The sequence below is a fragment of the Nicotiana sylvestris genome, chromosome 7 (genome assembly GCF_000393655.2).
Source record: "Nicotiana sylvestris chromosome 7, ASM39365v2, whole genome shotgun sequence".
Taxonomy (NCBI): Eukaryota; Viridiplantae; Streptophyta; class Magnoliopsida; order Solanales; family Solanaceae; genus Nicotiana; species Nicotiana sylvestris.
Window position 1 is genome coordinate 2,036,791 of NC_091063.1, and position 11,437 is coordinate 2,048,227.

An 11,437-nucleotide genomic window follows, 5' to 3' on the forward strand; every position below is an offset into this window, starting at 1 on the left:
GAATCTGTAGTTTGAGACTTACAATATGAACAACCAACTGATATGGAGCAACTTAAACTTCAACTTAAAACATCGAGAGCAACTTAAAACTTCAACTTAAATCTATAATATAACCAACAAGAGCAATTAACATTAGAACTTAAACTTCAACTTAAAACATTAAGGTTACAAAATTTGAAGTAGTCTACACAAAAGTGAACTCATCTGATATATGAGCCTACATAATTTTTGAAATTATAAAAGATCAAAAAAAAAGGTAACATTCCCTACCAAATATATCAAGTATCATAATCAACTTCAATTGATTACCCTAGCAGCTAAATTCCCACAAAAAGGGTACATAAAATGATAATGAAAACCTTCATCTTGAGGATTTTCTCTTCTAATTTAGTCACTTGAACATGGTTTCTTGCCTTTACAGCGACCTTTTTCTCCTTCAATTTATCCCTTTCAATTTTAACATTGTCCAACGACGACTTCAAAATACTACTTTTAACATTTGCCTCATCCAACTAAAACAATAAATTATTGATTACAACGAGCACTCTATCGGGAATAGGATCATCTCCCCATTCCCAATAACCACATGAAGCATCCAATAACACCAAAATACAATTCAAACAAACCAAAGGGAAATAATTCGTTAAATTATAAAAAATTTCAAACACAACAAAATTTAATAATAATCACTTACTTCTTGTTTAGGATACTTGTACAATCTCCGTCCAGGGTTAAAAAGAGTAGTCGAAGTGAAGTGGTTAGCAAATTCCCCATAGTGGCACTTCCTCTTGGATGAAGAAATATTTTCTGACATGTCAAATCATCCTTTTGGACAATATTTGCAACCTAATAAAATCAAATAACTGATAATGAAAGAGATTGGAGTAGCCCTTTTCCTCTTGGACTCTTTCTTGAAGAACCCTAATTTTGTCTCGTTGGTTGAATGGAGGGAACGAGAGACCGATGTGTTTGGGCTCTTTTTTAATTAAAAGATCAGGTGGGTCGGATAAAATAAGTTGGGTTGGTTGGTCAATTAAAAACTAAGGGGTAGATTTAGTTTATCTAATAAAAGACTAAAACGCGGATATTTTTATTTTAAATTTAGGAGTAGACGGCGAAGGGACATTTTAATTTCTGCACACAAACGATAGGGACTTTTTCAATTGAATAGTATAACGGGAGACATATATGACCTATTTTAACTAGCAGAGGGACATAAATGGCCCTTTTTTGTTTTCTTTTTAATGACTATTATACACGGGAGAGCTTGAGAAGACCTCGACTAATCCACCCAATATCTGCATTCTCCCATCAATATATTTGCAGGGTAATTCTGCCCAACATGCTCAAATAAATGAGAAGAAGTCACCTAGATATTTTTGCCTCTACTGAGATTTGAAACCTAGTCTCTCATAATCAGAGACGGCTCAACAGATTTTGTGGCCTAAAGCCAAAACATATTAAAGACCCTTAAATTTCTTTTGTACAATTTATATTATAATGAGATACAAAACAAACTCCTAGAACGTTGGTCTAGCGATAAGTGTACAACGTGTGATATGTGAATTAGGTGCACGTCACGGTTTGAAACTTTGTCATATGAAAATATGATATTAATTAAGTGGAAGAAGGTAGAGGGGGCACGACAATAATCGGGACTTTGGAACCTTGCGCACCATTGTATTTGCGGAATTCTCTTAAGAAGATGAAAAAAATTGCTTTCTAATAGACGGACCAATAAAATATGGTGAAAAGAAATAGTCAATCGGAAAAACTGAGTTAAAATTAGAAAGTAAAATGACTAGAAGCATTAAAAGGAAATATGAGTGTACATAGAGAGAAAAAACTAGATTGGATAATGAAGGTAAATGCATCAATTTGTTTAATTAAATGAGAGAGAAATTTATCGTTATTTTTCACTCAACCGTATAACTTTAATTAAAAATTTTAAAATATTTTATTAATAATAATTACATAAAATATATGTGACACATAGTACTTAAAATTGGGACCCTTAATATTTTGGGGGCCTAAGGAAATGACTTCATTTGCCTTACACTTAGGCTGCCCCTGTTCATAATCCTCAACCCAACGTCATTAACAACTAGGTTGCACCTTTGAGTGCGGTGACCTTTTACTATAGGAACCACTGCGTAAGGGTTCACCACAACTTGATTAATAATTCTCTCAGATGAAACTACATTATGCAGGTCGTGGAGGTCCTACTTCAGCTCTTCCTGCCTTTGTGCTGCCAACATCTTTTATTACCTTCCGAAGGTTTCCTTCTGCAAAAGGAACCATTAAGCAATGTTGCTCCACAAGCTGGAGAATGGTTGACTGATGGACCTGCAAATACACTTGGTATGTCTGCTCCTTTGTGCTGCCAACATCTTTTATTACCTTCCGAAGGTTTCCTTCTGCAAAAGGAACCGTTAAGCAATGTTGCTCCACAAGCTGGAGAATGGTTGACTGATGGACCTGCAAATACACTTGGTATTTCTGCTCCTTTGTGCTGCCAACATCTTTTATTACCTTCCGAAAGTTTCCTTCTGCAAAAGGAACCATTAAGCAATGTTGCTCCACAAGCTGGAATGTCTATATTCCAATGCATTTTCTCACTGCTAATTTTGGTAGCTGGACCTGCAAATACACCTGGTATTTCTGCTCCTAATTGCTTAGAAATGGGCTTTTTAACGCTCATACCCTTATGTTCTACACCATTTACCTTCATTCCTTTGTGCTCAGCACATCTTTTATTTCCCGTTATTGGAGGCCTTATACAAACAGATCCATGACCCAAAGCCACACCACAAATATTATTTGGATCATTATTTACACGGGAACTTAGTGAAACTATTCTTGGCTGTGATCGACCAAATTTGACGATTTCGGGAAGGAAATAAGTGCTTTTGAAGGTATCATGAAAATCATCTCTGTTCTCCAACAAAAGGGGCTTGCAAGCTTGGATTCTGACACCTTTTTGTTTCTCAAGGGACAATTGAAGCTTCCTGACAAAAGCAGGAAGACGAGTTGCTCTTGAAATGCCATCAAGTTTGCGGAGGACATCATTGTGGCGACGTACGCCATTACTGCCTTTATTCCAAGCATAGTCAAATCTATCGAGCAGCTGGGCTTCAGTTTTCTCAGCGTCTTTGTTGTCATTCACCTGTTAAATATTAGGAAACATTACCAAAATCCATTAGTAACTGAAGTATTTTTTGGTACAAGTTAATAGAGCGTGTAATTACTTTCAATCCTTAACATGCTTAACTATGCAAACAAATGCCTGGCAGACAGCTCACAGTGATTCTTCAAAGAATGGAACAAAAATGAAATGCTGAAACCAAAAACTCAACTTGGTCTACTAGTACTGTTGTCGTCTAGAGCTCAGTAAGATAACCTCATAATAATAATAATTTCCCAAAAGATGACAGAGTAAAACTAGGAGAGCTTTAATCTGAATGTCAAATTGACTGGACAACAAATAGCTTCTAATTGAAATCTTGCCAAGAAAAAGGAAGCGCGGAATTAAAATATCTTTACCAAAAAAAAAAAAAACTAGCGTTACTTGCTATTTGCATGAATGAGCGGAGCAACACACTTATGCATTTCTATATCTGGAGGAGGAAATTACAAATTAACAACATTTGCAAGTGGCTTAAAGTTGTAGATAGGAGAAATATGTACTTACAGGTGCCCACCTATAAACAATAGAGAAGCCTCTTGAGAATGCTTCTGTAAACAATCCTGCTCTCTTTGAAGCAGATACATTTACTTGGTCGTGCAGTGCACTATTGGAGCAGCCATTCTCTAAATGAGCGCCTTCACGGCCATACCGCTGTAGCCTAGTCCTAACACTGTCAGATTTTCCAACATATACAGGAACAATATAATCAGGGTCAAGTCTGCTAGCCTCTCGCCCAGCTTGGCGTCGTGACACAGCTATTCCCAGCTCATAAACTCCAGAGCACGAAGTGCAGTTTGGCAGGTTCTGAGTCCTATATTTCTCTGCTCCTTCCTTCCTCAATAAATAATTCGTCCAATCATTAGGCCCAATTAGAATCTGGCAATAAACACTCACAATGAATAAGAATGAGCCAATCAGAAGAACTAGAGTTAAGTTGCAAATATACCTTCCTACAATTCTGGAGCTTTATCACATATTCTCCGACAATATAGATTAAATTAAAAATATTTTTGCTACATTGGAGAAAACCAAAATTTCTTTATTTATCTTCTGTGATGACTTATCTGCCCGATTGGTTGTATTTTTAACAGCAAATTCTGTGATGAATTTGACTTATCTGGCCAACTGGTTGTCATTCTTAACATGAAATTCTTAACTACAGCTCTACTAAATTAGTACTCCTACATTTATATTTTTCTTTCCTTTTTTAAATCATGATTTACCTAATCAGCAAAAACTGCAGTACTACTCCAATCCAAACAACTAGAGACAGCTCTAGATCTGAATTTAAGTCTGAAAGTTAGCGAAAACGCGCACTCTTTAAACAACTAACGAGCAATAGATTTAAAAAAAAAAAAAATTATGGGAACAACAAGTGGTGAGTTTTGATCGAACCTTCCAATCGGAGAAAGCCGAATCGTGTTTTGTGCGCTTACACTCTTCTCTATTTAGGCGAACGGTGACGGATCTGTTAGTAGCTTCCATTGAGCTAGCTAGCTACTAGCCTTTGCTCCTTCACTCAATGAGTTGTGCATAACGACCGTTGCCTCCAGCTTTATTTAAAAGTGCAGCGCCGTGCCGTGATTATCCATTCACCGGATATGGCCTTCTTAGGACCCTCGGTCAATAAAATAATTAATTAATATCAATAACTAGTGCCGTTGAAACTTAAAGGTAAGTTCTATAAGGTAGTGGTCAGGCCGACTATATTGTATGGGGCAGAGTGTTGACTAGTCAAAAAGCCATATGTCAAACATATGAAAGTAGCAGAAATGAGGATGTTGAGATGCATGTGTAGACATACTAGATTGGATAGAATTAGAAATGAAGTTATTCGGGACAAGGTGGGAGTGGCGCCCATGGAGGTAAAGATGTGTGAGGAAAGATTGAGATGGTTTGGGCATGTTAAGAGGAGAAGCACAGATGCCCTAGTCAGGAGGTGTGAGAGGTCGACTTTGGGGGGTGAGAGGAGGGGTAGAAGTAGACTTAAGAAGCCTTGGGTGAAGTGATCAGGCGGGACATGGCGCAGCTTGAGCTGACCGAGGACATGACCCTAGATAGAAGGGTGTGGAGGTGGAAGATTAGGGTGTGGAGGTGGAAGATTAGGGTGGAAGGTTAGTATGTAGTAGTGTGTTTCCCTTTGTTTTCCCTAGTTCGATAGTATTAGTGCTAGTATGGTACCCCTTTTTCCTTAGTCTGCTATAGCCGCGTGTCTTGTTCTGTTACTACTTACCTTCGGTAATTCCGTAGTTTGCTAGCAGGACTTCGTCATATTCTCATGTGCTGCCTTGGACTTATTTGTCTAAATATACTATCTTGCTATTACTTGTTATCGGTACTCCTTCCATATTCTTTGTTGTTATCTCCGATTTAGTTTTCTAACTATTTCTCTTGCTATCAGGGCTTCCTTCACCTTCTTTAGCCGAGGGTCATTCGAAAACAGTCTCCCTACCCTCGCTGCATACATCCTACCCTCCCAAGATCCCACTTAATGGAATTACACTGGGTAGTTGTTGTTGTTGTAATATCAATAACTCAAGTTAGGAAGTAATTAATTCTAAAGTTCTATCAATAATAAGGTTTCCAACCTCACAAATATATTCTGATTTCCTAATCAGATTACGTAAAATCCCACTTCAAGAATGAGGCAGCCAAGTATATTCTCATTCAAATCAAAGAAGGAAATAACTAAAAAAAGGAAAGAAATATGATAAAAAAAAGAAAATAAAGAGTCAACAACAACGACCCAGAAAAATTCCACAAGTGGGGTCTGGGGAGGGTAGTGTGTATGCAGACCTTATCTCTACCCCGAGGGGGTAGAGAGGCTATTTCCGATAAGACCCTCAGCTCAAGAATACGAAAAGAGACAATATATCAGTACTATCAACAAAAAATCGTAGAAATAATAACACCATCACAAGAACCAGTAAATAGATGGAAAGCAAAAATAATAACCAGTAAATAAGGACCGACACTATAAAAATGGAAGAGTAGCGTGAACACAACATTGACAACTAACAGTCTAAGAGTAAATCCTATCAGCCTAGCCTTACACTGGTACGAGTTAGAAATATGCTCGACTACCTCCTAACCTACAACCTTAATGTTCGACCCCACAGCTTCCTATCGAGGGCCATGTCCTCGAAAATCTAAAGCCTCGACATATCCCGTCTGATCACCTCTCCCCAATACTTTTTAGGCCGACCTCTACCTCTGCTCTTACCCACTAATGCCAACCTCTCGCACCTCCTTACCAGGGCATCACGACTTCTCCTCTATACGTGCCTGAACCATCTGAGTCTCGCTTCCTACATCTTGTCATCCATAGGAGCCACACCCACCTTCTCCCGAATATCTTTATTCCTAATCTTATCCATCCTAGTGTGCCCGCACATCCACCTCAACATCCTCGTTTCTGCTACTGTCATCTTCTGGATATGTGAGTTCTTAATTGGCCAACACTCAGCCTCATTCAACATGGCCAGTCTAACAACCGCTCTATAAAACTTACCTTTGAGTAGCAATGGCACTTTCTTGTCACACAGGACTCCGAATGCTAACCTCCATTTCATTCACCCCACCCCTATACAGTGTGTGACATCTTTGTCGATCTCCCTATCTCCCTGGATAACCGACCCAAGGTACTTGAAACTGCCTCTCTTGGAAATGACTTGTGATCCAAGCCTCACGTCGATTCCCGCTTCCCTCGGCTCAGCATTGAATTTGCACTCGATATATTCCGACTTTTCCTACTCAACTTGAAACCTTTAGACTCAAAGGCCTGTCTCCAAACCTCTAACTTCTCGGTAACGCCACACCGCATCTCGTCAATCAGAACTATGTCATCAGCGAATAACATACATCATGGCATCTCTCTTTGAATATGGTGTGTCAGTGCGTCCATACCAGTGCAAATAAGAATGGGCTGAGCGTAGATCCTTTATGTAGCCCCATAACAATAGGAAAATGCTTAGAGTCGCCTCTCACTGTCATAACCCTAGTCTTAGCTCCATCATACATGTCCTTAATCGCCCTAATGTAAGAAACCGACACACCTTTAGCCTCTAGGCATCTCCAAAGAACCTTTCTAGGAACCTTGTCATACGCTTTCTCTAGATTAATAAACATCATGTGTAGATCCTTTTTCCTATCCCTGTATTGTTCTACCAACCTCCTAATAAGGTGGATAGTTTTCGCAGTAGAACAACCTGGCATGAACACAAACTGATTGTCTGATATAGATATCATCCTCCTCAGCCTCGCTTTTATCACGCCCTCTCCCAAACTTTCATAGTATGACTCAGTAATTTGATACCCATATAGTTATTGCAGCTTTGGATGTCACCTTTAATCTTATACAATGGAACCACCGTACTCCACCTCCACTCATCCGGCATCCTCTTCGTCCAAAAAATGACATTAAATAACCCAGTTAGCCACTCCAAACCTGCTCTATCCACACACCTCTAAAATTCTACCGGAATCTCGCCAGGCCCGGTAATTCTACCACAGTTTATCTTACGTATAGCCACCATGACTTTCTCAACCTTGATGCGCCTACACTACCTAAAATCACGGCAAATATTGGAATGCCCAAGAGTCGTAGAAGGAAAATAATACTATGAAAAATAGATAAAATCCTACCAAGAAAAGCAAACAAAATATTATGTACTACTACTAAACAGTCCTATTTTTTAAAGGCTCAATACATACTTTAACCACTCCTACCCCATTTTGTAATAAAATTTTACATTCCTCTTTCACTCCTCATACCTTTCCTCAATTTGCTTTTACGTGCCTCTTTAGTTTTTGCTCATTTTTTCTATTAAGTATATGGCACGCACTAACGGTATATTGTAATACATAATAGTGACTTAAAAAACTAATACTTAAAGTTACAATTACACCTCCAATTACCAAAATTCTCTAACTTGTCCAACATCATTGGGAGTCACAAAATCATTCTTTCTAATCTTATTTCTAGAACTTGAGAAAAGTTCTAAATTCCTTCTTTAAGCCTCTGCTTCTAAATTTGTAACGACTCGGCCGGTCGTTTCATGAGTTACCGCTCTATTTTCCCCATTTATGCTTTTTATTGCTTTGTTTGTCGGTTCTATGTGTGATCGGGTTGGTTGGCTCAAGTTCAGAAAGGTTTTTGGTAAGGTTTGAGACACTTAGTCTCTTTTGAGAAAGCTTAGGTTGAAAAAGTCAACCGGATGTTGACTTATGTGTTAGAAGGCTCGGATGTGAGTTCCGATGGTTCGGATAGCTTCGAGAGGTAATTTAAGACTTAGGAGCGTGATCGGAATGTGTTTTGGAGGTCCGGAGTAGATTTAGGCTTGAATTGACGAAATTGGAATTTTGGCGTTTTCCGGTTGGTAGGTGAGATTTTGATATAAGGGTTACAATGGAATTTTGGAAGTTGTAGTAGGTTCGTTGTGTCATTTGGGAGGTTTGTGCAAAATTTCAGGTCATTAGGACGTGGTTTGGTAGACTTTCTGATCAAAAGCGTAATTCTGAAGATTTTGGAACCTTAGGCTTGAATTCGATGTGTTTTGGTTGACTCGATGTTGTTTGAGGTGTTTTAAAGATTGGTATAAGTTTGAATAGTGGTATGTGACTTGTTTATGCTTTTGTTTGAGGTCCCGGGAGCCTCGAGGTGTTTTCGGATGGTTGATGGAAAGATAGGAATTTGGAAATGGCAGCTGAAGTGTTGGGGTTGCTGTCATAACCGCATCTGCGGTTGGGAGGCCGCAAGTGCGACCCCCGCAGATGCGGAAAGGAGTCACAGAAGCGGAAAGGGCCAAGGAGAGCTGGAGCCGCAAAAACGATTGAGGTGGCGCACATGTAACAGCGCAGGTGCGGGATATACTTCGCAGATGCGGCGTCTGGGATTTAAGTGATGACCGCAAAAGCGGTGCTCGGACCGCAGAAGCGGTGAGCGGGGAATTGGCCGCAGGTGCGAAAAGCCTCGGCCATAAGGTATAAAAGCACTCCTTCGATTTTGAGCTATTTCTTCACCATTTTTATTCGGGTTTGAGCTTGGGGAAGCCATTTTGAAGAGGGATTCAAGGGATAACGTCTGGAGGTAAGGTTTTTGAACCTAATAATCGATCCTATGGCATTATTTCACGGATTAGGCTTGTAATTATGGAAATTAAGGGTTAAAATTTGGAAAACTAGGGTTTGGTATTAGAGACCTTGACTTGCGGATTTGAAGGGCCATTTGTGGTTGGGTTTTGGGACTTTTGCTATGTATGAACTCGTAGGGAGATAAGGAATCTATTGGTGTAAATTTTATCGAATTCTGAGACATAGCCGGGGGTCGGGTTTTGGTTAATTTCAGGATTTATGTTGTAATTGATTATTTTTGCATGGGCTTCGTTCCCTTAGCATATTTTGATGTCGTGATTCTGATTTTGGATAAATTCGACGCGAGTTGAGTCGGATTTGAGCGGCAAAGGCATCGCGGGCTAGAGTTTGGACCGGATTGAGGTGAGTAATGATTTAAAATATTGTCCTGAGGGTATGAAACCCCGGATTACACATCGTTGTGCTTTGTTGAGGTGACGCACACGCTAGATGACGAGTGTGGGGTCATGCACTATTGGGGATCGAGACTTAGTCCATCCCGAATGATTATTTTACTGCGTATTTGATTGAAAATGATTTGCTATCATCATATTTTGGCTGAATACCATATTTGGGTCTTGTGCCAACTATCTGGACCCTTATGGAGGGTTTTACTTCTATTTTCTCACTGTTTTGACTTTATACTTATACTCAATCATGTTATATTCTACTGCTTTCATAACTCAGCCATGTTTACTCTGTTTTAACACATTAAATGATATTTTAAATGATATTTTGGGCCGAGCATCAATGTTTTACTGTTGCCCGAGTTGCTTATGAGATTCTCACTGAGTAAGGCCGAGGGCCTATGTTATGAGGATACTTTTGGGTCGGGCTGCATGTCGCAACATTGATACATTGATTTATAATTATGAGGCTGAGGGCATGAGATCGTATGCCACGAGGTAGCTTGTTGATATGAGGCCAAGAGCCTATTGATTCTGCCACTAGATGGCTTCATATTATGCTTGGTCCGTGATGGGCCCCTCCCAGAGTCTGTACACTCCCAGTGAGCACGGGTACCCATTGTGATATGAGATATAGCCCGAGGGGTTGGTGTTATTCCATGTTATTGCCCGAAGGGGTGGTTCTGTTGGTATTGTGCTCGAATGGCGGTTTTTATGTGTTTATCTTTTCTAGTTGCATGTCATTTAATTATTTAACTGTTAAAAAGGTATTTTAAAGAAGCTTAAACTGAATTAAGGTGTTTTCATGAGATTTCACTATTTTATTGCACTTTACTGGTTTTACTCTGCCTCTTTATAGCATGTTGTTGTGTTTTTACGTGATTTCTTATCGCTTAGTCTTCATTTATTATATTACTCACTGAGTCGGAGTACTCACATTACTCTTTGCACCCCTGTGTGCAAATACAAGAGCCTCGGGTCCCACTAGCGAGTACTAATTGCTTCCAGCTCAGGCGATACAGAGTTCACTAAGTAGTTTCTCGGCGTTCGCAGCCCCATGCTTCTCCCCCTATCTTATTTTCCTCTTGTTTTAGTCCTGTAATAGACTATGCAGACTTTTCTTACTTTTAATCGGTTGTTAGATACTCATGACTGGTGACACCCTGATGTCGGGCTGTGTCTATTTCGCAAATTGTATTGTCTCACTGTTTATTTGGGATTTAATCATGTTAAAAACTCAATTTGTATTATTTTAATTGCTTAAAATGAATTGGGTGTTGTGTCGGCTGGCTTTGTCTTCACGAGAGGCGTCATCACTACCGGGTCTGGGTTTAGGGTCGTGACAAGTTGGTATCAGAGCCTAGGTTACATAGGTCTTACGAGTCATGAGCAGGTTTAGTAGAGTCTCACGGATCGGTACAGAGACGTCTGTATTTATCCTCAAGAAGTTGTAGAACCTTTAAAAAAAACTTCATATTCTTGAAATTCTTGTCGTGCAAATCTGTTGATCCGAGTACTAAACTTCTATTGTTCTATTCTCTCACAGATGGTGAGGACACGCACTATCGCTTAGGATGGACGACCACCAATACCACCAGCTGTGGCCACTAGAGGCCGAAGACACAGTCGTGGTCGCGGTAGGGGCAGGGGTGTGACCCGCACAGCAGCTAGGGCAGCACTTTCAGATCCACCAGTCGCCCCAGTTCAGTAT

At 39.7% G+C, this 11,437-nt stretch overlaps 1 protein-coding gene across 1 annotated transcript; it reads right to left on the reverse strand.

Annotated features, from left to right (window-relative positions):
- Positions 1–1,929: 1,929 nt before the first annotated feature.
- On the reverse strand, positions 1,930–4,789 carry LOC104228997 (protein EFFECTOR OF TRANSCRIPTION 2-like). Its single transcript, XM_009781561.2, has 3 exons — positions 4,583–4,789; positions 3,692–4,063; positions 1,930–3,166 (listed from the first exon to the last, which is right to left on the reverse strand). Exons 1-3 carry the CDS (start codon positions 4,670–4,672, stop codon positions 2,228–2,230), a joined length of 1,401 nt encoding a protein of 466 aa, XP_009779863.1. The 5' UTR covers positions 4,673–4,789; the 3' UTR covers positions 1,930–2,227.
- Positions 4,790–11,437: the final 6,648 nt, after the last annotated feature.